General features: G+C 41.9%; 1 protein-coding gene across 1 annotated transcript; it reads right to left on the minus strand.

Moving 5' to 3' along the window:
• Positions 1-1,577: 1,577 nt before the first annotated feature.
• Positions 1,578-26,662, minus strand: sf3b3 (splicing factor 3b, subunit 3). Its single transcript, XM_079163578.1, has 27 exons — positions 26,551-26,662; positions 25,755-25,897; positions 25,117-25,272; positions 24,656-24,826; positions 24,040-24,212; positions 22,915-23,056; positions 22,529-22,641; positions 22,170-22,307; positions 21,920-22,023; positions 21,654-21,819; positions 21,438-21,533; positions 20,848-20,920; positions 19,181-19,332; positions 18,564-18,719; positions 17,887-18,042; positions 15,850-15,993; positions 14,822-14,944; positions 14,482-14,636; positions 13,730-13,904; positions 11,428-11,633; positions 9,685-9,841; positions 8,314-8,439; positions 6,230-6,442; positions 5,922-6,020; positions 3,472-3,615; positions 2,933-3,037; positions 1,578-2,812 (listed from the first exon to the last, which is right to left on the minus strand). The coding sequence occupies exons 2-27, from the start codon at positions 25,822-25,824 to the stop codon at positions 2,672-2,674; spliced, it is 3,654 nt and encodes a 1,217-aa protein (XP_079019704.1). The 5' UTR covers positions 25,825-25,897; positions 26,551-26,662; the 3' UTR covers positions 1,578-2,671.
• Between the last annotated feature and the right edge of the window lie 1,320 nt (positions 26,663-27,982).

Genomic DNA, 27,982 nt, shown 5'->3' on the forward strand with positions numbered 1-27,982 from the left:
TCAGTCAACGCCACAGCTGGCAGCCCTGACTCAGCCAGGAAAATGATTTGTATGAACGGTATTTCTTGCTGACAGCATCGGAGAAGCGTTGCACATTTTATGGCTGGGTTTGGAGCTATGCTACGCTAACCTGAGGACCCCATAGCATTTGAAAACTTTTGGAGAGGCTCGAGAGGATCTACAACTCAACGAACACGTTCACAGGGAAACATCTCCACAACCCCGGTCCTGCATGCGGTCTGCGCTGGCCGGCGGGCGCCCCGACAGAGGTGGGATCCCGGCCCCGCACGACTGTCATCACTGGCGTCCATGAATCGAGGAGGACTTCTTACTGGAACTGAAACGATGTACTGGGATTAAACTCTTTACGTTTCGCTAAGTGACAAACTGCGTTAGTTTTTTTACATAGTAACGTTACTACTGTTCATTTGTCTATCGTGTCGTTTTTATGAATAGTATTTGAATGGCTCGCGCTCTTATGTGGTGGAATGCGTGGATCTGCTGCAGGTTTGCTGGATTGATGCGTCATAATGAGGTTAGTAGGAGGTAATTCAACTGTAGTAGGACAGCACAGGAGGCCCAGGTATAAAATGCACGGCCCGCCACTGGTGGCCAGACATGCAATAAAGTACACACTGATGGCCACGGGTCTGCTGGCGCTCGGTCACGTCACCGCCGCCACAGGTCCACGTGACCCCACGTTCAAGGCAGCATGTCTCAGCAGGAGAGACTGAAAGAGGTGGCCTACGGCCGGCGTTCCCTCTCGCGGTGATTTTTAGACAGAACACCTGAATGACCCATAACCTTCACGTCAGTCTAAGGTCAGATGGGCTACCTTTTGCAGACGAGTAGTTTGCTGGTGATTTGTATTCTTTTGTACTCTTACTCAACACTCATTGAGTCCTCTTTTTAGTTTTTTTGTAAAGTAACAGTACTTCTACTGGAGTATATTTTTGGCTGCTATCCAGCAACTTGCGAAACCATAATTATCCTGGATGGACAGTCTAATAGATCCAGATGTTGCATACCCTGTGGACTTAAAATGAGGAGCACATCTTCTGGATTGAAGTCACTGCAGGGCGCTGTTATGTTGGCTGTATTTAAAAAAAACTTTTGAAAAAAAAAAACCCTCAACCTTTTATCTTGTATAATAACCTCTTAACTCAAATGAACATATCCCAACTGGACCCGATTGACTAATCTCACTGACCCGTTTGTCCACTTGAGCACATTTTAACTGTTGAGCCTGTTTGTTACACAGATGTACCGCATGAATTTAGAGGAATTTGGGTGTTTTCAGAGAGCACAAATTACATGGTCGTTCTGCCTGTACAGACAAAAATCAAACCCATCAAATTTACACAACTTAACTTTGAACCAAAACAGCACAAATACTGTTCCAATGCAGATACCATGACAGCTCACAAAAGGTTATATTGGACCTCTAATGTCTTCATTTGATTGAGACAAATGCAGACTTGAATCTTTTGGCTAAGCGATGGTTCACACACACACACACACACACACACACACACACACACAGTGGCAGGAAATGACACAAACACTTGGTATTATAACACAAAGAAACAACTTTATTTACAAAAACAGACCACTGCCCCCATCCCACAAACCCCTAAATTCAGTGACTACTGAGGAATGCTATGTCTGCGCCTGTGGCTGGGAATTTACAGGACTGAGAAGAACAACACCCAGTGCAAACCTTCGGTGTTCTTCCACCCACTTATTTAGTCTGAGTTCAGCAGTCGTCTAATGCCACAGTATGGCACCACTTGAACTGTGGCCCCAGTTTGAGAGCGGGGCAGACGTTGGCTCCTGTTTGGTTCCCAGTCAGCAATATGCTTTAAAGAGTCTGGATCCAACATGTTAACGGACAGGTAGGACAACGGGCTAAGAATGATTTAATATTACCAGCATGGTCTCTGGTATATGCATCATAACATCATTCTAATCAATACACAATGAAAAAACATCATACCATACAAAAACATTTGTTTAATTTAGCTGAGATCAAAGATGGAGGACACAAACTGAAATACCACTAAATAACAGACACTAAAAATATTCTCAGAGTTCAAAGGTCTTCTGTCAAGGCAGCGTGACGTCAATCCATTGGGGTCATAACTACACTTCGCTGCTTGGCATGAGCTAAAAAAAAGCGTTAAAATAAAAAGTATCCACACAGATTTAGGGTACGTACTCTTAGGGGTGCAGACGACAGTGCGACAGTTGCTCATCGTGCAATCGGGAGCGTGTGAAGTCTGTTCACACGGCGGCGAGTGAATGCTGTTCATGACAGCTGTGTCCGTGACAATGCCGGGGTGGGGGTCGGGGGGTTCTCTGTAATTAAGTCAGCAAGTATGCAGATGGAGGGATGGCGGCACGGCTATGTGGGTGTATGTTTTAGTCTCGATTGCAAGTATTTGCATCGGCAAAGAAGAAGAGGCGCATGTGAATTGCATCATAACTGCGCAATGCGGGAATTTCCATGTTATTCAGTGTGCATCAGCCCACAGTCAAACATTTAACAATCCATACATGTCCATCAATCCAGGTCCTGAACAGAGGGCACACTGTGGCAGAGAAGGATGTGTGTGTGTAATGGTCCTAATGAGTGCGTCTCTGTCCACACCAGCTGCATGAAGGTGTACTATTAGAAGGCGTAGCGAGTGCGAATGTCTTCCAGTTTCTTGGAGACCTCGGGCGGCGTTCTGTCCAGCTCTTCTGCCACACTTTTCTGCTTATGAGGGTCCATACTGTTGAACTGCTCACAGAGATCTCCGTCAATCACATTCTGGAAAGAAATACCAAGAAGACAGAAAAGACTCATATTGGTTTCTAATAGTCCATGATTGTGAAATGCACATCTGAAGGAGACATGAGATCTTTCTAGACATGTAAAAACAATACCAACCTTGACTGGGAAGTAGTAGGATCTGAAGCTGAGATGGTCTCTGCCGCACAGTGGAGGAAACTCAGAGCGCATGTGCATCTCTAAATGCTGGAAGAAGTCATGGTCCTGGACAAAAAGACAAAGAACGGGAAACATGAAGAAAGGGAAAAATAAGGTGAGCAGAAAAACAAACTTCTTTAGCATCTTTCTGTGGACAGAATCCCGTCATGTGTGCACACGAGGCTTCTATTCTGATCTATTAGCTGGACAGTGCTGTGGAAAATGCAGTGAGTCACAGGCTCCTTCAATTATAATAATTCATATTCTTCTTACCTTATTTTCTGTCTAAATTACAATAAATCTGATTTATAAATTAATGAAAAATTCGGCCTATTTCTCATCATAGAACGAAGGGCTGGCAGCAGCAACGCTACTTTCTAGAGAGACGCAGCAGTCACGCGCTGCTCACCAGGCAGTGTGGAGTTAGCCTCTTATGACATGGTGTGTGTGTGTGTGTGTGTGTGTGTGTGTGTGTGTGTGTGTGTGTGTGTGTGTTGTACCTCATGTGAGGTGAATGGGACCAGTATGCCGATGCCTCCAGACAAAGTGGTGTAGACCATGGACTCGGAACCTCCCGGGATCAGAGTGGTTTTCTGGATGGACAGCACGGTCTCACCAACGTGGTAGTTCACGATCACCTCAGCCTGGAGACGAAATGGAGGAGAAGAATTTCAGCCATTTGTTGTTTTGTTTTTTTGCTGTCTGGTAGAACTCAACCATATGATCACTTCAACAGATCCCAATGGAAACACAGATAGTAACACACACACCTTTTTAACAACTGTTTGTGCTAGATGTGAATCATATTTATGTATTTTTAGTTTTTATTAATGTAATTGCCTGTGTATGAAATAAACTGGATATTGCTATAATGTAAACACCAAATGACTTCTGGAATTGTTTTGTCTGCTTGAAAGCAGCCGGGATGAAGAGCTGAGCGTGCACATCTCCCTCCCGTCTCGACACATCTGGGCGACGCCCTCAATCTTGAATGCGAGTTAACATGTTCGATGCGTTTACTTGTCCATTCCATGTTTTTGCTCATCAAATCACCCAAAGCGTTTCCATTGACGGCTTCTTTGTACCAAACCATCTGACAGGTCAGGTTCAAGAAAGCAGAGAATGAATTTCAATGACCTCTCGTCACTGATTACCACTGATTACAGCTGGTAGCGTCTATCTGTCTGCAGTCTTATTAGGACATGAGAAATGAAATCATATCCAAACACATCAGCTGTGTCATTGAAGCCATTTCATGTCTTAAGATAAGTACATGAACTCAGTGCCACGATCACAAAGAAGACATACGCAGTCATCTTCTGCTGAGAGGAAATTGGTCCGGATGGTCAGATCTAATCCAATAACCATCAGAAACCCTCTTTGTCAATAATTAGAGAAAATACTCAGGATGTACCCAGGATACAAATACATTGGGGAAGCAAACTGCATACACAACATGTATATATACACACCATGAGACCAAGAAAGCACACCAGACAAGAAAGACACAACTGAGAGAGAGAGAAGTGTGCAAAAACTCTGCCCCGTCTCTGGTGGGAAACAACTAGAGCAGGGCCGATACTTTTGGGACCGATGCCCATATTAGGGAGTAAAAAAAAGAATATCGATACGAGCCAACACGTACACCCTCTGATGAAGAAACTTACAGCGTTTGAACCTTAGCAGCCGCGGAAAGCATGACTTTCTACAGCCATGCTCTGTGAGGCTGCAGTCAGCCAGTCCTGGTCACTAATTGCAGCTTTAAGCCACTCTCCGTCACGTTGACAGTTAACGGACGCACGTCTTTGCCTCCGTGGGGGATTCCAACAGTGGAAATGTCTCCACTGACCAATAAAGGCTTAGCACGACTCAAAGGATTTCGAAAGGAAGTTATCTCAGGCCTTGGTGAAGGGAAGGACTCCCAAGTAGACAGTTTCAACTACATGACAGAAACCACCCACACACGCTGACATTTAGGGTTGAGACAGTCAGTCCTTTCATCTCGCTCAACGGACCACTTTGTCTCCCCGACCTTGATCTTTTGAGAACGATTAATCAAATAAAAGAGGAATGCATATAATCTAATGTAAGACAGCATTTAGCCGAGCCATGTATGGATAATTAAGTTCATCCGGGCTCGCCCGCATCTAAAACGCAGACACGGTACATTTCCAAAATCAAAACTAAATTCTCAATCAATGTGCACGGAGGCAAAAATAGCTGACAAACGTGTCACAAAGACAACTGGAACCAACTCATAATGTCTAAGCCTGAGGGACTTTCCCAGTCCATCTGCTACCTAAACAGTTTTTGACCAGCATTTAAATATGGGATGAGTTGTTCTGTGTGTGTGTTTCTACAATCCGTGAGTGTGTGCGTGTTTACACGCTTGCATTTGTGAGTAGGTTAAACTTGTGGTTGACGATGTTATGCAGTCTGTGAATGTGTGCATGTGTGCATGTGTGCATGTGTTACTGTGTATTGGTGGTTGGAGGTCAGAACAGTGGAGGAGGCAGATTAGTAGACGGGCCGGACATTTTGGCAGTAGCAGCAGCCGGCCTGAATCATTCAAACTTGTGCGGCTTGAGCTCAACAAAAGACACAATGTCTCTCCCTGAAAGACTCCTCAAAGCCTGAAGTGAGCGTTTCAACATTAAAACCAACTGTTGTTCTCTCTTTATTCCCGGCTTACACATAAATGCTGAAGAATATATCTGACCAGAAGTCTGGTCAGGTGAAAAAATGCACACAGAAGTTTAGCTGTGCAGTAAAGACTGGCCTAGTCTCAGGCTTTATTGGCTTTTCTGTGAAGAATTTTGCTCGTTTACAACTTACAAACCGTTTAATTCTTATGGTAATTTCTCCGTTTCAGGCAGTAACCCTCAGCGCTCGCCTAAGAACAGGCCTGAACCCGGACAAAGCTTGTGAATTTGGAGAATGATCGTTTTACCTTCTGTGACGCTCCATTAAGGAGGCCTCGGTCCCATAAAGCTTTGTTCCCTGTGGGGTCTTCATCCACATCATCGCTGGTGTTGGGGGGTAGACGCACCTGAGAAAAAGAAAATGAAGACATTTATTAGGTTGGCAGTCCCACTGGGCTCCAGAAGTTTTTTGTATGCGTTACAGACACGGTTGATATTGTATAATTTCTGCGTCGAATGCACCAAAGAGGCAACTTAGCTGAATCTGATGCATCATATACTATACAGTGTATTCCAGTGTGGTCTGTCTGACTCTCTCTCCCGTCCCCAAACTTACAATGCTGATGTTCCCAAACTTGTCAGCAGAGGCCATGGTGTCGTAGTCGAGCAGACAGGCCGTGGTCACCCAGCGGGGGTACGTGTCATCGGCGAAGATGATGAGCTGGTTCTCGTGGCGTCTGTAACGAACCCAGAAGAGGCTCTCCTGGACGTCGGTCACGATCACGCGCTGGCCGATGGTGTGGATGCTGGTCACCAGGTTGGGAACGTGCTAAACAGGAGAGCAATAGAGCACACCCAGTGAAGCGCACTCAAAAGACACAACACATGTACTGCTCACACAGACATAATTACAAAGCAAAATTCAAGCACCATTCAAAGCAAATAATTCCTTATTTAACATTAACATATGCGCATTTTCCACTGCAAACAAAAACTGTTCCGTTTGTTTCCTTAAGCCGTCACAAACATGCCAAATGCATTTTCTACCTCGTAAAATATCGACAAAGATGTTTGTTTTTTCCAAATAGGCTGCGAAACTGGCAATACGTCTTCTGTTTAAGCAGCACATTTTCACCATCGGCTCTTTAAGTTGCATGACCACACTCTGCAATTGGCAGTAGCAGCAATGTTTTGTGCGTGCGAGCCGTCCTCAGCCTCGCTGCTCTATCCAGGGCGCCACAATGAAAGACGAGAGGTTCTGTGATGATCAGAGAGACGTACTTCACCGGATGGTGCATCTCCCTCGTACACGTGTATGTGAAAACCAAAGCGTTTAGAAACGTGTGTAGACGCTGCTGCAAAATCCATATCATGGCCGAGGGCGACACCGATGACTGTGATGAAACCGGTACACAACAACACCCAAAAATACATAAATACAAAGCAAATGAGCGATGCTAGTTAACCAAACAACGGCAGTTAGACTGGTGATAATATCGTGAAGATATTGTTGTCATAGAGACATTAGAGAAAGCGCTCGGAGCACGTTTTGGATGAAGAGCTTCCCAGCGCACTCTGTTCTGCCAGAAAAAAAGACGCTTTGTGAACACAGACCCTAATGTGAGCAGGTTAACAGTCGGTTGTCTCACTCCTACATTGAAAAGTACTCTGGCTGAAGGATGTTATTCATTAGTGGAAAAGCAAACACTTTCACAGACAGATCCTAATCTGATCATTTCTGTCCTTCATTCACTTTAAATTGACGCGCTTTCGAATTATATCTAATCCACAAATAGAGCAGGAGATCCATCATTGAATTAAACAATTAAACTCATTTCAATCATTGCTGTCATGCACTGTCCGATAAAAATAAAAATGTACTTTGCAGGAGGGAAAAGCCAACTTTAATTTGATATACTAGTTTCTTTTATCAAATCAAGCCATTAAAGTCACAGTGAAAAGGAAGTTTGGGGTCTGAACTGTGACGTATTCACAGTGAAATGGAATATTTGGATTTATTTAAATGAAATTCTTTACATTTTATTGGAACCTAAAAAGTGGGCTTAAAACGTAGCATGATATGGAACTACAGAGGAAGTTTGGCTCCATACACAACTCCCTTCATTAAAAGTCATTGCTCTCAAAGTCATTAAAAGTTGCAGATTGATGGATGGAGGTCTATATATATATATATATATATATATATATATATATATATATATATATATATATATATATATATATATATATATATATATATATATATATATATATATATATATATATATATATATATATATATATATATATAATTGGTTGGTACTACCTTATGCAAGCACACGTTGCATTTTTTTTTGCACATATAGTTAAATAGGTGCACAATATAACTGAGGATGTTTAAGGGTTAAAAAGGCCTTTTTTCGTTTCATCTCGACTGAGACATTTGATTAATGTGGCTCCATCATGATGCCCGAGAAGCTGAACTCACGCCGTATCATACAATCTTCTTGATTGGAATCAGTGTATTTCTTTAACCCATGACTGGAACAACCCAATCATACTTTAAAACATATAATCATCTAAATTAGATTATATGACATTCTTGTGTTTTTATCACTTCCTGCACGAGGCCCAATGTGACTGCCTAACTTATTAGACATTAGGCACACAGATGAATGAGTGTCTGGGTCCTCGTCTTACCTTGTTTTCACACTTGCGGAGCAGCTTCTTTTTGCCCAGGTCGTAGATTCTCAGCAGTTTCCCAACTCCAACCAGGACTCGTCCCTGGAATGGAGCAATGGCCAAAGGCACGTCCTCTACCGGGGTCTGCCGATCAAAACACAAAGCTAATAAGATTATTCAAGGCATTTAGTTTGAGCTGCATCTGGTTTGTTTAACAGAAACACATTTTTTGAGGAGTAGAAGACGACCATCTTTTTGAAGAATGTCTCACTAAACACAGCATGAGACAAATCCTCCTTCCAGCCCCACTTCAAAGATTACGAACTGTCCCTTTAAGAATTACCATGAACTTCAGAAAATCCGGATGTGCATCGTCATAGTATGATTTATGGGTATTAAATAAAAACAACAATTACCGCATTTTTGTGAAATTGTATTTTTCAAACAAGATGTGGTCACAAGTTTTATTTTATCTGGAAAAAGAACGTTTTGATACTGGCCTTTTCCTTAAAAGTTTCCAAATGCTTAATCGAGATGTGGTCCAAGTGAGCAGAGAAGCCCATTAGAGTCGGCACCCTTTGCTTTTCCTGAGGCCTTTCAAAAGGCCCGCCATTACTTTGATGCGACATAGATCCTGACATACAGATGGTACTTCATTTTGGTCAGGGTGTAGATGATCCCTTACAACTCAGTCGCTCCAGATTGGAGGTTTTATGTGCTGCTGCGTTAACCTCCTCACAGTCGCTCAGACTCAACTGTGAGGAGCACATTCTGCCGGTCCGCAGCAGTTAAGTTTAGAGACGCGTCTGGTCCATGCAAACGGTTTGAGTCGTCTTTGAAGAGGGTTTGGACGAGGCTGACGTTTACGGTCTTTTATGCATACTGGGTTTTTTTTTACAAAGCGATGGGATCATTGTATCCTTGATGCATACACGGTTTCTGTCTAGGAGTTGTTAACTCGTCTCCAAATGAACATTCCTGTTCATCTTTACTTCCATTTCCGCATCAAATCATATTATGTTGAATAGGTAAACCAGCCATGTTATTGAAAAAATATACACGTTAAATACTTAAATTTGACAAAATAAATGCTTTCTGTTCCTTTCCTCTTATTAGTAACTAAAATGTACGCTAGCCTGTCATATTACATTTCAATGTTATAAGAAGGCTCTTTTGACCGGAGAAGTTTAGATACTACTTGGTACCGGCTTGTTTTGGTCAATACCGATACCCAGCCCTAGTTCGGTAGTAACTTTATGAGTAAGTTGCAATCTGGTTCCTCAAGGTGCTTTGCAGGTAAAAATAAATATCAAAGAAAAAACCTGCAAACAAAGCGATCAACGATCTAGTGTATCATTTCATTTAGGTTCAGTTAAATTTCAAACCCACTTTGTGCACAAACTCCAGTTTCTCTCCTCCACTGATGAGCCGATAGGTGTAGATAAAGCCGCCGCTCGATGATCTGGGGTTGAGGATCATGTCTCTGGCAACGCCCACCAGGACATACCAATCATCTCCTGTGTTTGGGAAACGACACACAGCAACGCTGAAAGACATCAAACAAAGGACGAGGGAAAGACACGAGGTGTGAGTTATAGGCTCTTGGATGAATTCAAAGATGTCCTACACAGACATTGAACTATCGAAACATTTCCTCAGAGCATGAACACCACTCAACATGATGCATTAGAGGCTGCGACAGGGAAGGAGAAATACATACCACCATGAGATCTATGCAAATGACTTGCTTACTAACAAACAATAGACCACTAAGAGATTGCAATACATCTTGCAGTAAAGGAATGGAATATTGAAATATACGCTGCAGTTGAGACATTTGAGTAATGCTGAGAAATAGCCACTGTTGACCATAAACGTATACATCTATGCTACATAAATTATTAACATATACCCGTCAGGCTCCCACTTGCATTTAGCTAATAAGAGGCAGGTGGGTCAGGACTTTATCAAACTATAACCAGCAGGTAACCTCACCATCGTCTCTCCAATGCTCTCTGTAAAACGTATAAAGAGCGGCGGGTCTGTGTGTTTCTCCCAGAGCAGGGTCGAGCCCGTTACTGCAGGAAAGGAAGATGATAACCCAACAACTGTTTCTTTGAATTAAGGACAAAACCAGGAATTGATCACCAGATAACAGTGAACATATAAGCTTTAAAAAGATCCTCTGTTCCGTTTTATCTGACCAAAAAATTTAACTATGGCTGCCGGGCAAATTCGGATAGGATTTATGAGGTGCCGGGAGTTCATTTTGTTATTTACCCTCACACACCAATTTGAATTAAAAACTATCACGATATGTCACGCAAAACGCTTTCTTTCAACACTGCTTAACCTTTCTGATATCTACTCATCTTTCCACTCTTAAATTCTCTTCCTTCCCGTTTATGAGTCATTTCATAATTGAGTCATAGTTTTATTATGCCATGAGTCTTCTGATCTGATATTTTACTGTGAAAGAAAAATACATTAGAACTGGATGAGAATTCAATCCATTTTTCATTTTTACATAAGAAGATATATAGCAAGACAGATATTTACAACTGCAAAGTCTCCTCATCAACTCAATGATATCTCCATGGAAACAAAAGTAAAGTCTTAGTAACAAATAATATTTCAGAAATCAAAACACTGACAGATTTAAGAAGAACATAGAAAACTATCACGGTCACTACTTCATCCTCCCTCTGCTGATGTGGATTCACTTCTGGGAGAGCTGGTTCTTTGCTAGTAACGTCTACAAGAGTTTGACAAATTTTAAGACACTTATCGAGGCTAGGCTGTTTCGTTTTAGCTTGTTAGTAACGATTAGCTATTAGATAACATGTCCCCTATGAATGTGTAAAACCAGAGGCAGATGGAAGACTGCAGTGCAGGCAAAGCAGCTGAAATATTGCTTTCCTGCAGATGTATGCTGGGCTGACAGCAGCTTCATCACGCTGCCATCTCTCCACAGCAGATAATAACCCAGGTCTGTAGGTCCTGTGTGTGTTTAGGTCAGCTCTACGTTACAGCACTGAGCCTTATCTTTCTCCTTTTTGCTCTCCATCAGTCTGTTCATCGTTTCCTCATCTGAATGCAATACTTGATTTACATGAAACTTCACCTGCTCACCTGAAAGCTGCTTCGTTCTGTTCCAGCTGCACCAGGTCCAGTGTTGTACCCTGTATGGGGTTGATGAGACGCACCAGCGAGGCCCACTGTCCGGCTCCAGCTTTGGGTGCGCCGAAAATGGCTTCTGGGAGATTCTCGTTGAGGAAGGCAGCGGCCATCTCAGCAGCCAGTTCCCTTTCATCTTCACCAGCAGCCTCCACCATCTCCTACCGAGGCAACAAAGAACAAAGCAGGTTAGCTGAAGGGAAACCATCATCTCCCCATTACCAGGTGGCCGACCCGTTCAGTGGGACATATCGACAACGACACAATCGTAACTAATAAATCTCTTTCAGGTACGGCTCTCACGATCCAGAGGACACTAAATGGTTCGACTCTCAATTTCCCACGTGCCTAGACAAACTCGAGATAGGACTCGGCGTCACTCTTGACACGCCAACTGTTTCATGGCCGAGTCTACCATGTTTTATGAGCCTCCACATTCCTGAGGAACAGAGAGACTCATCCAATTGTACATTAACAATTTAAAGAAACTTTTTCTTGATATGCTAGTCTTAGTAAGTCCTTGTATCTTTTATATATATTTAATCTACCTCTGCGTAACAAATTGATTTCATTTGTAAACAACTGTTTTGTGTGCACAAAACCCGTCACACAAAACCCATCTTACCTGACTGACTCACTGCACATATTGTGTTTATACATTATTATGCAAGCTTGAAGTTGATAAAATCTGAGTTAATAAAAGTTATGTATAGTTAAGTTCATGATCGCAAACTCTGCAACTTTTCTGTCAACATCTGCACCGACAAATAGCCGGTTTATTCCAAGAGGCTTCAGGAATAAAAAGAAGTAAACAGGACATGATGGTGTCTTAAAGTGCTCTGGGATGTTTTCAGGCAGTTTGGGTTTACAGAGCACCACATTGTTGTGTCTCTGGGTAAAACACGTTCACACATAAGAGGATCGTGGCTGAGTTGTTTTTTTAGCTGCAACAAGTTCTCCAGAATGAATGCATGCTTTGACTGGACTGGACCAAGACTAAATAAAAAAAAAAGCTCTCCAAGTCAGTGACCTTTGACCTCCTACTTCTAATCAGTTCATCCTCGAGTCCATGTGGACGTTTGGGCCAAATTTGATGAAATTTCCTCCAAGAAGTTGTAGAGATATCACATTCATGAGATTATTTTTCTTTCCCTAGAGGTGTTGGGATTTTCTGCGGACTTGCTGAATTAGCCTGATCAAGCAGATAATGTTTGACTCGTCCATCTGTGTTAGGCTACAGATGGACGGGGCTCTTACGTGGCCTCCTGCACAGACCACAACTCACACCGGAACTATGGCAGGAACCAAAACGAATCAACAAAACAGTTACATGACTCAGACACAAAGCTACAGTTGTTTTTCCAGGCTTAAAATAACGGAGATGTCGGTGGCCTTGATGCTCTGCACTGTAAACGGTCTGTATTACAGCATATGTTAAACCCCCGAGACACTTTCTCTCCATTTCTCTTTATTACTTTGTGAAGTCTGGCTCCGTCTTCAACTGGCCAATTGAAAAGAAAGCTCAAGGATCATCTGAGGTGGTTTGTGCCTTCGTCAAAAAAAAAAAAAGAGTTGATTTCCTAAATGGATTATGAAATGTGCCAGTCTTTGCTGAACACATTCTGACGTAGCAAACTTAACTCGCATGACGATCAGCTGCCTCGGCTATCAGCCTCTTCCCAGATACATATTTATATATCGACTTAAGCAGGAAATATTCCCAATATTAGCCGACATGAAAGAACAATTCAAACTAGCCCAAGTAAAATAAATTCCTGAAGAGCTTTCTCCATGTTTCTCTTGCCGATGGACCACGGTGACTTGTTTTTCTAGTTTGCAACCTTGACTACTCCTTCTACTCCGTTTATTGGCGGATTACAGCCGTGCGTTAAGGCAAGCCCACAGTATCAACTTCTGCCGAAACTACACAGCCCATTTTATTCCCTCCAACCCAGTGAATGGACATGTGCCTCATTTGTAACATTTTACAAGTTCACTTGACAATTGAATGGAAACCAAACATTCCCCACAGGAAACACAAATGCCGCTGATTATAGTGGACAATTATTCAAAAAGGGACAAGAAAGGTAGAGCAAAGTGTCTTTTACAAATGGTTTCTTTTTAAGCTTTTAACTGGAAAAATAATAATAGAACTAACCAACAGACCAACTCTCTGCTCTAATCGATGTATGACTGTCAGAGACCTGAGAGCAGGTTTTACTTATAGGATCATTACACCATCATCTCATTGACATACCTCAGCCATTTGTTGCTTTCTCTGGGCTTTGGTTGCCTCGGTGTAGGCATTGTGGTCAGTCTCGATCAAAATGAGGTTGTTGGTCTCTGGGTGGATCACAAATTTCCTGGGAGTGTACTGCAGAGGAAAGGCCACCTGGTTGAAGACGGCTCCTAATTTCTCCAAAGCCAAGATTCTGCCAGACGGATAATAATGGGTTAACAGGAGAAGTGAGAGGACAGTTACAAATAATTGTTAACTTGAGGGGTACAGCCGAAGTCGGATCTATGCTTCTCTACTCGAGACACGTTTTCTTTATGGCACCTTTCACACAATCATGCCGCCCAAAGTGCTTCACGAAGCAGGATTAAAAACAGCACAGACCAAAAAGAAACAGCGTTTATTAGGAAGACCAAACAAGAGTGCGTTGCAATAGTCGAGCCTAGAGGTTATAAAAACATGCATTCGTTTGTCTGTGTCAGCCTGAGAGGGAAATGCGATAAAATGACACTTTGGTGACATTGTGTACTACACTGAGCTGTTCTACCACACATTAAATGGACCGGGTAATCTAGGGCTTCTGCTGACCGTCAACACTTGATGGAGGTGTAGCACATTATCAGGAAACCTGGTGCGTTCATTATATACCCGACGTTCTTATTATTTACTTTGGTGTGATACATGGCAAAGGATGGAAGACTTTTTGTGCCATTCTCAAACATTTCTTATTGACACGATAAAGAAGGCTGTTATGTTGCAGTGTGTATCCATACCTGAGTGTGTTGGTGGAAATGGCCACTATGCCTTCAGGGCACTGCTCGGAGGCAAAGCCAGAGGCGTACTCCAGGGTCTCATACGACAGAGGGGTCAGGTGGAAGCGAGACTGGTACGAGTAGCTCAGCCAGGAGCGACTGGACATCGCCAGCACCTGTCAGCGAGAGGAGACAGACAAATTCTGATTCAATATGTGATCAACTTTAAAATGACAAACTTCTTAGGAACTGAAATATTATGTTAAGATTCCTTCCTTAGTCTGATTTCGTACTTTCATGAGAGCAAACTGAGGAGTACTTTGAATGTGTATTGATGCATATAAATGCGTGAGGCACATACAGCTTCCTGTCCCTGCATCCTGACTCTGAAGAGTTTGACAGGTCGTGACCCCAGGTAGCGTGTTCTGGTGTCTGACAGGTCACCAGTCACTGGGTCCAGCACAGTCCTCAGCAGCACACCGTTCTGAGAGAGGAAACACACATTTTACTAGATGACATGATCTAGAATAAATATCACATTAGCCCTCTAGAAGGATAAATGTAAAATACCTATTTTTTTTTTCTCCTTTGTTGCTTACAGTGCTCACAGTTGGAGATTAATCCAAAACCTCCAGACTTCTGCTCTGGATTGAGGGTTAATGTTTAGTTGAAGTTAGACATCGTTGTTGCAGATATCTTAATTAAATTGAGATTCAGATCATTGATTTACTCAGACTGCGATGTAAAGCTGCAGTATTATGTATGTTATATCATAATATAATCGTATAACAGTGGTTATTGTTAATATACTTTTAATACAATTGAACTGTCAATGCTAACAACAGTTTATTAAATTCAGTCATTTCAACCATACATTTATTATATTTAGCTACTTAAACTACTCTCACGTCACTTTTTTCACCTATTTTAACCATTTTGCTGCAACATTTTGGTACGCGTTTCAATTTCTCTTAGTTGCTTAAAGTTTTACACTCACACATGGTGTTCAGGTTTTACAGCTGAAATCTGTGGATGTTTTTATATTTCATATTCTACATTGATACGACTAAGCGTGCTTGTGTTATGTACACCTTCACTATTAATTCATGAAATATGAAAAACATGTGTTATTCAGAGTATTTCTCTCAGCCAACTTCGTGCAGATGTGATGTCTTATGTGTATTTTTACAGGCGTGTGATTCACCCGGCTTCATCTTAAATAAGGTGCTGGAAGTATCAAAAAGCTCAAACTGGTAAAATAGATATTCGCACACTTAAATCTATGCAGAGCACTTCTAGTGTTCTCGGCATAGAACACTTCTATTCTACCACACAGGGGTGAGATTTAAAAACATTTGTGGAATCAGTTGGGTGAATGAGAATGAATACCTGAAGCCCTATGTTGAGGTAGAGGAAGCCAATGGTTCCCTTTTCTCCAAGTTCATCCTGTTTCTCGACCCCTCCCATCTCCACAATACACAGACTCTCTGGCTGCGCTGGCAGGGCCTGCATACTCAACGGCTGGAGGCAGTCCTGAAAGTGATGATAACACTATTTCAACATACAGAAGGCTGGAAACATGATATATACGAGGTCTCCTCCTTTAATACATTAAGTGGTATACACATTGGAAATGAACAATTTATTTGTTTTGGTTTATCAAGGGCAGTTTGAAGCTTTTGGGAACAATGAAAAATGAGTGAATGTCAGCACTGATATCACCTGATTAACTACAAACGTTGCACCGAAGCTGCCTGTAGAAACTCCTATTTGCATGCACCACTTTTTCATTTAATATTAACTTGGACCTTACAAGGCATTACTTACTCCTCATCAGTTTGCCGAAAAATTGCATCATATGTTTTTGAAATAAGTATATTATATAATTTAAATAATGCTGTATATATAATATATATAATAATATGAAGCGCACGTGAACTTATCAAAGCCAGACTCCACTCTATTAGTATCCTGGATGGGACTTTGCTTATTTGTTTTGGTTGACGTTGAGCCAGAATGGTTTTCTATTATTGATAGTTTGGCTGTGTTTGAAGCTAAAGAGTGAATCTAAAATAAATATTTTAAAAAGGGCAAAGGATGCTGTTTTGGTGATCCTTGCTGACAGGGAGTCAAAGGTCATGTTTCCCCAAGCTTTGCCCTGGGGAAACCAGGATTCCTCTGACCTGAGAAGGAACCAAACAAATAAGTTGCAACTGGAGAGGATTCTTATCAAGCATCAAGACAAATTTAGCAGCTCTAAATGGGGTTTAAACCAAATGCTGGTATGTTACGGTGATATCTATTTTGGTTTGGATGCAGGATAAAAAGTGATTTACTGCTCATCACTAGGGATGCTGGTTTACACCTCAGTCAAATTGTTTGATCAGGTATCATATATATATATATAAAATCCATCTACATAGTTCATTTAATGGATTTGAATTTCCTGTTGAAGTAATGACCAATTTGTTGCTGCATTAAAAATGTTTACACTTCAAATGTAATTACTGATAATTTATACAATTAGTTTTTTAGCAAGCTGTTGGTACACGGCTTATAATGTTAATAATGACAATTCAATAAATTATTATCTGTATGCATTTGTTACATTTTGTTCATTAAAGTAAGGAAAGTAATATTTAAGTCACTGCCACACAGGGAAGCATACAGCTTATTAAAGGAACAGTGTAACATTTAGGGGGATTAATTGGCAGAAATGGAAGCCGTCTGTTTTTGTAAACTTTTTACTTTTACTGATGCTATCTTCATTATTGATTATTATCATTTATAAACTTCACTTAGGAATTTCATTTACATTTTAGATTTGTTTCCAGTAAAATATGAATGACTTTGCTGAACATTACTGTTGCTGCTCTAGAAACATTTAGTTATATCTAAAAAAAACGAAATAACTCCTAAATGTAATTGTTTTTAAAATACTACATATAAAAGAACCGAGTATTAATAAGAGTAGCTCTTTACAGTAATAAAATCATAAAGATAACTATCCCTACCTGAAGGCCACTATAGTTTTACGACAAGCTTGGAAAAGGAGGGTTGAGTAGAGGGTCATATTGTTGCTTGCAATCTGCAACCGAACCACTAAGATGCCACTAAATCTCATGCACTGTTCCTTTAATTAAATACTGGTATCGGATCAGTAATTGGTACTGACTGACACCCACAGTCATGGTATCAGGACATAAAAAGTCTAATCGGTTCATTCCACCACCTCGCTGGCACGACTGGCTAACTAAATCTAAATTATACAAATACGACAAAGCTTCACTCAACTGACAATCGTTGACTTTTTTCACGACTTGTTCAGTCAAACAGAACATTTATTGGTAATGTGTCGGCGTGCTGAGTGTTGGTTTATTTGCTGATGGGTCGATTTAATTTATAAACGAGTGTTTGTGGTCATACCAAAGGGTCCAGGGAGATGATGCGGACAGTATTGTCGACCAGTCCCACGGCCAGGAACCGCGAGCGCTGCTCACCAGGTGGAACGTTTGCGAGGCTCATACAAACCACGTCTGCAGACATCTCCTTCCTCTCCGTGTACTCATTCAGCTGACCGGACTAGAGAGGAAGGAACCAAAGAGAGAAACAGTATTAATACGCAGAGTCAGCTCAGTTTCTCCTGTTTATTATGGTACCAGAGAACTATTTAGTTTGTCTTTAATATTTGTAGCGCATAAGGTCATTTTATAACGATATACATCACAACATAGCATGTTTCCTGTAATTCAATAATTGTCAAATGAAAAGTAAGTATTTCCTTATTTAATAAGAACTTTAGTATAAAATGAACATAGGTTTGAAATTAAATGATAGAAGGAAAAATAAAATGTGTTGTCAATTACAATGTGAATAACATTCTGTTCACTGGTGATAAACAAGGCAACTTGTAAAAAAAAAAAAAAAAAATGTTTACAACTGGTGTTATTTGAAACAACTGTTGCACTCAAATTTAACTTATTTGAAACTTTTGTTTGCGGTGTGCAGGAGCAGATCGACTTTGAGATTCCATAAAGATCAGTTGAAGCAGAGGTTGAAGCAGCATGAGATATGAAACTCTGAAAAACCATCTCGTCTCTTACCGGGTCCATCTCAAAGTAGACCAGCTCCCCTCCGGTGAGTGCGATGACAACCTGCCGCTGGTTCACAGCGCAGCGGACGATGGTTTTTTTCCCGGGAGTCTTCCACTCATTCACACGCTTGTCTGCTCGGATATGGCGAATTCCGTCTGGGTACACCTGTATGGAGAATCGGGGAGGGAAACAGAAGCAATAAGATGGGAAAACAGTAAGTAGTAGGATGGTCTAATTTCCAATTCCAACATTAATTCCTGCGTACTTCAGTTCACCGTTACAGATGTGGAGGATACACAAAGATGTTGTAGTCATCCGTGTTGCAATTCTAAACACTTTGCATATATTTGTATATCATTTAAAGACAGAGTTACAGGGAAATAAATGTGTGGGTTAAAATGTAAAATTCTTTGTAACAGGCAATTACAAATGACTCTATGCATCATACAACTATGCATAGAGATACGCTTGATTTGAAACTCTTTCAAACAGACAGGCGGAAGGATACTTTATTAATCCGCACGGATAATTTCATATCTTGTGACATAATAAAATCAAATGGTAAAGACTGTTTGTATGCAACTGTTCATCACGGGTACAAATGAAGATGTTTGAGGCACACACACCTGCACCAGCGCATCTTCACCGAGCAGTGAGCAGGAGAGAGTAGGCGTTGTTCCCAGAAATCCAGAATCTGTCACTTCCTCTACAGTCTCTCCGATGGACAGAACCAGAGTGGCGTTCACGAAAGACACGATGATGTAGGCATCAAACTCATCTGATGAAAGAAAGGAATGGAGGCAGACAAAGAAAAAAGAAACACTGATAAGAAAAATATTTAATGCAGATGGAGCTAAATATGATGAATAAATGTAACTTCAGCGTGATTTGTCAATCTCGTTGAGGGCACAGCATCTTAGTTTGATAGTTTCTTTGTTGTATTCAAATAAAAGTGGCAGAAATGACCCATTTTCATTTCATCCTCCCTGCCGCTTGCCAGCTTTTGGGGACAGATCCTCAGTTAGCAGCTGTAGCATCTCAGCCAGTGCAAACTCAGGGGGTCTGATCCCGGGGCACTGACTCAGATCAGCAAGCTTTCTCTGGGCTGCTGTTACACAGGTTAGACGACAGAGCTGCTCCAGACTAGGGCTGCAACAACGAATCGATAAAATCGATTATTAAAAGAGTTGGCAACGAATTTCATTATCGATTCGTTGTGTCGCGCGATTATTACGCCACTCAATAAGTCGCGGAGATGTTTGAGTGTTCAAAGCAGACCCGGTCGCCTGAAAACCGCAGCTAGGAATAATGGAATAGGACTCCGGTTCTATTTTGTGGGTTTTTCTCTGAACTGGGGCCATGATTAAGAGGGACGGCCGGGGGAAACCTCACCCGACACGGAAAGGATTTACAGATTGATGCTCTTTCTCGATTCTGTGGGTGGTGGTGCATGGCCGTTCTTGTTGGTGGAGCAATTTGTCTGGTTAATTCCGATAACGAACGAGACTCCGTCATGCTAACTAGTTACGCGGCCCCGTGCGGTCGGCGTCCAGCTTCTTAGAGGGACAAGTGGCGTTCAGCCACACGAGATTGAGCAACAACAGGTCTGGGATGCCCTTCGATGTCCGGGGCTGCACGCGCGCCACACTGAGTGGATCAGCGTGTGTAACCCGCTGAACCCCACTCCTGATATTAGTCCATTTTTAAAAAAAAGTATTACTTTTAACAGCTCAGGGATGTTCGAGCAACCCGTTTGTGCACTTTCTGAGGATTTTTTGCACTGTGAATTTGCACTGTTAGTTCTGTTTTTGAATAAAGGGTTGGAAATTAATGCTTTTGTTTTTTTATCCGATTCATCGATTAATCGAACAAATAATCGACAGATTAATCGATTATTAAAATAATAGTTAGTTGCAGCCCTACTGCAGACAACGGCCTGCTGGGACTTCCGGCACTGGCTGTTACGTTAGCGGCTTTACTTCTAAAGCAAAATCAAATTCACTTTGGGTTTTAGCCATTTATAGTGGCACAAGTTATTCAGAAAAACGCATCTTTAATGTAGCTAAAGACAACAACAAAGCGTACCGAAAAACATTCATGGTTTTGATGTGGCCGTTTTCTTGCCATTATAATCTTTATAAAACGGAGCAAAGGAAGCTTGGCTTTAGACATGTTGCACCTTTAAGGTGAACCGCCTCTATTTGCATCCGGTCTTTAACTGGCTATACGCCAAATTGTAAATTTATTTTTGAGAGGTTTGAAAAAAAGTTGTCTGAAACAGGAAACTTGTTACCTTCCACATGTCTGCGTACCGTCCACACAGCGTTAGGGTTACCGGGCAGCTCAGACACAGCCATCTCTGATACCTGACAGAGAAGGAAGACAAAAAAAGGCAGCGATATTTGTATCCAGGGAGTGCAGTTAATGACAGCGTGGACCCTATGTGGGCTCTGACAGCCAGACGGAGCAGCAGCGGGGGCGGGGCTTAGCGAAGAGTCCATTTAAGCATTGTTGTTGTGATAGGCTCACAACATGTAGTGTGTGTGTGTGTGTGTGTATTGAGCACAAAACACTTGAGAAGTAACTGGAGAAGCACATCTTCTCTGCTGCAAAACGTTGTGTTTTTTACTCGCTGGTGGGATCTAAACATGTTAACAAAAACAGAACCAGAGATGCCGACCAACCAGCATACAAACAATGATTGTTTGTTGCCATGTTTGTAAGCAGCGAGTAATGAAAGCGTACTGAAATCAGTGCGATTGACAGAATCTTCAGCTTTTAATCAGAGAAGAGACATGAACAAACTCATCACTTTTCAGCCAACAGAGTGTGTGTGTGTGTGTGTGTGTGAGAGATTGTGTGTGTGTGTGTGTGTGTGTGTACCTCCAGTCCATGTCTAAGGACCCTCAGAGTAGACCGGGGTCCTCGACCACAGGCAACGTACAACTGTGGTGTGTCTTCGTTGGCCAAATCAGCAATCTGTTAAAAACGGGAAGAGAGTACACAAAGAGCCAGTAAGGAAATGCACTGCAGTACTCTCCCAGGTATTTGGGAGGCTCAGTTGTATGGGCGCAAGTGCATGCAAACAAACACACTGACCTGACAGGACATGATGGGTGATAAGTTCTCCTGTTCGTCCACCAGCACAAGGTTCTTGAGGGGGCGGGGCTGGAAGAAGAATGTGTCTCCCTCTTCCAACGGCATTGCAGAGGAGAACTCAGGCTCCTCATCATCGTCACCCAAGTGAGCGATCTGGTAAAGATAACTGAAGAAAAAACACAACAGATGGAACATGAGGGGAAAAAGAGCAACAAAAAACAAGCAAAAGACAAAAGGCACAGGAATTCTGAGGACAAATGACTTACTGGTTTCCAAATTCTGTACACACGAACAAGAAGCCGGTCTTCAGGACACACATGGCTGTTGCTACGGGGATCGTGTCAAAGTATTTCAGCCTGATTTCTGTGACCTGAGAAATAACACAGACCCTTTTTAAATATACATTATTGTGCCAAAACATTTAGTAAATAAATCAATACCAGAAGTGAACAAAATAAATAAATAATTAAACACTACAGCAGCAGGACCCTCCATCAATCCCTCATCTTCGCTCACCATTTCTTCATCCGTCTCCAGGGTGACCTTAAAGATGTCTCCCTGCTCAGTTTGGGCCAGGAAGAAGAACATGGACTTGGTCTTGTGGGTGGCTGAGCACACAAATATCATGCCACGCTCCGGGTCATCCAGGTCATTCTGCAGGACGGAACAGATGAGGAAGAGAGGACTAAAAATACATGTGGATACAGAAACAAAAAGTGGGATTGAGCTGTACCAACGTCTTAAAATCAGTCAAGAGAAGAGTCCCATTTTGTTGCCATGTTTGTAGGAAGCTATAGTAAAAGACACTGCAGGAGGTGTGTGTTAAAGTTGACCGAGTGTAACAAGCATGATGCATTTCTGTATTTAGGACTCACCCTGCGTCGCGGGATGGGACAGCGAATGTCAGGCTGGTCTCCAAAGTTCTTGTAAGTGATGTAGTTTTCGGAGCAGATCAGAACTCCACTGGGCCCATCGGAACCACCAGGAACTAGACAGAGAGGAGCGTTTAGTGGGATGCGTTTCTTCACTAATCAAAATACAAGCCATTTTCCAATACAAGGTTTTTTCGAAGTGAGTTACTGTGTTGGTAAACTTGTGCCGAGATCAGAGGTGTTCAATCTTTCTCCAGCATTAATCAGAGAAGAGACATGAGAAACTCATCATATCAACAACACTGTGACATTGGTAATAACTATCTGTAATCTAAGACGCCTGTGTGTGCGTTATCACTCCCGACAAGCACACGTGCCCAGATGCTTACCAGTGATGAGGAAATTCCCATGCTCTTCCAGAGCCTCGCTGTACTTGCGGACCACGTGATTTAAGCCGAGGTCCAGCTCGTAAAAGGTGAGCGTCTGTTGCGTGTTGGCGGCCGCCTCTCCCGTCGGGTCATTGTCAGCTTCCTGGAAAGAGCAAATATTATATTCAAAATGAGTCCAATATCATGCACAGCCAGGGTTCCCACGGTTTTCTAGAGATCATTTCAAATTTCCCAGGACATTCTAAGTGACAACTAGCTGGTATGACAGACAGAGATTGTGGCATACACTAATATACATCACTGTAGTAATCATTGCTGCCAAACATATTAGCCTACAGTTTTTCCTACTGACAATTCTAGACTGAACGCAAGTCTTCAACGAGGCTAATCACACCCACTGTGAGCCAATGTTAGCCCTATGAAAGGTAACATTGGGCAGTATTTAGGGCTCTCGTTCATTAATATTCAACTCTCTCAACAATGCTCGGCATACATTTGAAAACATTGCTCCTAGCCAGAGTTGAAAAGCTAGCAAGCGCTTCAACTTAAGCAAGTGAGCCACACATGCTTCCCAATTTAAACATCAATCAAACATTTAAACGTGGGAAGAAAATGACCTGCACCTGTTACCATGTGACCTGACTCGGGGGTGTGTTCACAACGTTTCCCAAATACTCTCGTCTATAAACGACTATTTGACCGTTAATATGATCCTGAACATAACTCAAGTGGCAATGTGATCTGTTCTGGTAGATAGCCTAGTAGTTCATTCTCAGACAAAACGCAAACAAGAGAATGTTGAAATAATTCTCCAAGACATTTTACTTTAACTCCCGTTTTCAATGACTTGAAAAAGCTCTTTTACAAAACGTGCTATGTGAGTGGAGGCCCCTGTAAGCTCATTGAACCATAACCAACAGGTTAACAAATGCTTACATCATCAGGATAGTCAACAGTATGTTTCTAATGGTATTTGAAAATGAAATGTATGTGCTGAGATCAGAGGTTGCATCTTTCTCCAGTAGAGTCAGAGAAGAGACATGACAAACTCATCACATCTACAACACAAGCCAGTGTGCGTCACTTTAGAGGCATCGTAACAGTGACTTCTTTTCATGACCGTACCTCATAGTCCATCTCGAGGCAGGCAAACATGGGATTCTCAAAGCCGACGTCGACTCCTACGACATGGTAGACCAGTGTGTTGGCTTTGTGTGCTTCCAGTGGAGAGGAGATGGTCAGCCTCGCAGCTGCATCTCTGTTCAGAATATAGACCAGCTTCTGCTTCTCTATCGCTCCTAGACAGGGGAGGGACAAAGGGAACCAACTTTAAAATATGCATGATCGATCTTTTAGACGAAAACCTTTTGATTTTAGAATACAAGATATTAGAATTCCACTATTCTGAAGATAGTGACATCATTCTCAGGACACTCAAACTCATTTTTATTTAATTAGCTTCTGTGCACCTATAATTCATACTAATAAGTACTAAACGTCTCTCCACAATGTTTTCATATTGTGTTGAGATTGTTCCCTTACAGCGTTGTATTGAACTGCACGACATACAATTGACCGTTTCTAACATACGTGTGCAACAGCTGTCGCAGTAAACAAACGACACATTCTACTGTGTTCTGGAGGTGTACTAACCTCGTCTGTGTGACGTGAAAATAACATTTTCTTTTTAGGGGTAAACTGATTCATTCAAACTTTGGGACTCTTTGATATTACTCTGTACCTATCATCACGGCTCTGCCTTTTGGGTCCACAGCCAGGAACTGTCCGGGGACGATGCGCCGGCAGCCACTCTTCCCAAACGTTTCCTGGTGGATCTTCTCAAACATGTTTTTGGATGGATGATATTCCAGGATGACAATTCGACCACTGTCGCTTCCAACAACAATGTAGTCTACAAACATACAAGAACATAGATAAACAAAACAAAAGGCAGTATATGTAGTGAGAGAACTATTTTCTCTTGCACTTTTTATCAAAATATGAATCATTTTTGTGAGGTTATTGAGTTACAGTTGAACATTGGATCTCAGGGAAGAAGGAAATCTCTCCCATTCAGTAGTGGAATGTAAAACCAGTGGCCAAGACTGAACATACATCAACCTATTTCATAAAAATATCTTTAGAGCGGTGTCGTTAACTACATACTCCGTGTCTGTATTACACGCATCCTTGGCTACGTACCTTTGGTTCCTCCAGTGAGCCTGAAGGCCATCAGGGAGCGAACGATGCCAAACACCTCCACTGTGAGCAGAGTGTGCACCTTTCCCGTGTTGGCATCTGGCCGCAATAATTCCAAGATCTTTCCCCTGGAAACAACGATCTCCTGCATTTTGGTTCCTAACAAGACACAAACATCTCTTTTCAGCATTCAGTCACGTGTCAGCCATCAACTGAAAAGAAACACTGCATAGCTTTTCTCTCACAAACCCAGGAGTTGAAATTTAACAGAATTTCTCAAGAAAATCGGATCATCTTCCACAGATATAAAATTGCAGCCAGTATGTATATCTAAGTTAAAAATTATACATTGTTTTACTTAATGATCACCACTTAATCTTAAACATAACAAAAAGTACACCATTTCCTATATGACTTTCTGCAGTTCAGTTCTAATCAAACTCCAGAGGTGTTGCATTGTCTGGGGCCAACGTTGGGTGATTTGCTCAGGGACACTTTGTCATGATGAAAAGAGAAGCCAGGTAACGTGATTGTGGTCTAATCCCCTACTCGAAATCTTTAAAAAAAAATGACTTTTGAGAGGTGGGAAAATGGCAAGATGATGACCCAACCAAGCAGGAACAAGAAGGCAGCGAACTTACCTGAGAAGTTTCCATGGATGGCATGCGTGATGCCCGTGGCACGCTGAAGGGTGATGTTGTACAGAAACATGGCTCCTTTTCTGTGGCTTCCCCACAAGGTTCTTCAGGGGCTGCAAACAGAGCACTTTTAGCCCAGCTCAAACCTGTAGAGAAATAAAGAAATGGAATAAAGAAAGACGTTTACGTTTGAACAGTATCATCTCTTACTTTGAACAGTTTATTTCCCATGACCAGTCTTTTAAATGTGTCCGTACTTAGCGGTGTGTTGAATGTTTAAGAGGGATATTCAAACGGAAATAAGCTGCACCGTTGAGGAAGTAACGTTAGCACTGTGGTACAATTAGTAAATGTTACCTTCCAACAACGAATTAACTGAGGAATATAGCCTTTATGAGTAAGAGGGTCAACGGGTCAACTTGTGGTGTTAGTTTACATGCCTGTAACCGACGAGCACTGCTAATGTTAGCTTAGCAGACAAAAGACGAACTTTACGCGTAGCACGTCTGAACAACAAGTTTGTTTGTAAACTTGGCTCCTTTGTTGCAAGGCCAAGGTAGCAACGTTACCTATCGTTAGCCTTGAGAATTCAAGTTGGTCCAAACTGTGCACACAGTTAGCCTTTACAGTTCACTTATTGTATTCAACGGACTGAGAGCCCATTCATAGAAAGCGCCACTTTTGCCTGACGCCATCCCCCATTTTCGTGCTATAATACTTAACACCGCGCACACTTTACATGCATACAACGTCCATCTGAATACTGACACGCTGTAGATTTGCACAATATAATATTTACCGGCGTGTTGGATAAGATGCTTCTGATTTCAGATGGATATGACTTCATTTACACAAACAATCTCCATGAAACTCTAGAAGCTAACGATGAGCCGCCGTTTTTGGGTCCTTCCTCGGCTAAAACGCCGTCATGAGAGGTGGCCCACACGGCGCCTGACAGAAATGTGAGACTTGCTGTAGTATCGACAAATCTCCAGCAGATGTCGACAAAGACCTCAATAACGGATCTAAAGTCAGAGACCCGGGTATGCGATGAGTTTGGAAGCGTTTTCTTTCTACATTTGTTATTTTATATTGTTGTTATCCATGTTATACACGTTATCCATTGAAAATATAGTGTAACAAATGTGTCCAGAATTCTACCTCATTTGTTATTATGTCAACAAATGTGTCAAACATGTCATGCCATGCAGATACTGTTACTGATGTTGGCATTTCACGGAATGGTTCAGCACAAAAAAATTACAATATCAAATTTCAGTCAGTGTAAGAATCACCAGCTTGATGAAAATGCTAAGACAAGGAGATACATGACATGACGTATGACTGTGAGGGTCTCAGAGGACAAGCAGGCCCCCTCATCTCCATCAAGGCAACAGACACAAATGGTGAACAAAGTGACCTGCTAACACCTACAGGTATACAGCGAACTCTTATGGACACCAGTATCAGCGACAACAACACTGGACTGGACTAAATGTCTTCCGTTATGCGGATCATTTCGTCTCTCACTCATTCCTCAGGTACACTGCGCTCAATAAGGGCATTCACAGTAAAGGTCAGACTTCTAGTACTTCCCACCAGACTCAACCTTTCTATCTGGGTTTTCTACCTCCAAGGTTCCTCATTGTTTGCATCGAACCATTTTCCACCTTCACTGAGAATGTGCAAACACACCTGTCAAACCCTCCATGTTTTATCTCTGCAATAGTAACCCAGGTACGTGTTTTCTTTTGCCAATACATCCAAAAAAATGTGTAGCAACTGTTTTGTGTCGGAACTCATTTCAGTGCCAGTATATAACAAATAATAGAATATGACTCTCATTCTCTGGTTATTTGAGTTCATCTCAGTTTGATATTTTGAGGAGACTTTTTGCACTTTATATTTAAAAAAAAAGAAAAAGCTTTTCAACCAGTCCCTGATAATGCAGGAATCCATAGCACGTGTACAAACTACAAATTCCAAAATGCTTTGCATGCATGAGGAATGCAGAGAGAGGGAGGGGGGCATCATTACCACAACATGGCCCAGAGATGGCTGAGCTCTGTCCTGGAAACACAATGAGGATGAAGTGAGTTCAAGTGGGTTCATATCCTCATGACTGATGTGGATCAGGGAGGCATATGGTTAGTCTTTCTTGTGCACCTGTTAAGTGGATGGGAAAAGAATAAATGTGAATGATCTATAATCAGCATTTAAATGTTTTTAAG

Source organism: Pholis gunnellus (assembly GCF_910591455.1).
Source record: "Pholis gunnellus genome assembly, chromosome: 7".
NCBI lineage: Eukaryota > Metazoa > Chordata > Actinopteri > Perciformes > Pholidae > Pholis > Pholis gunnellus.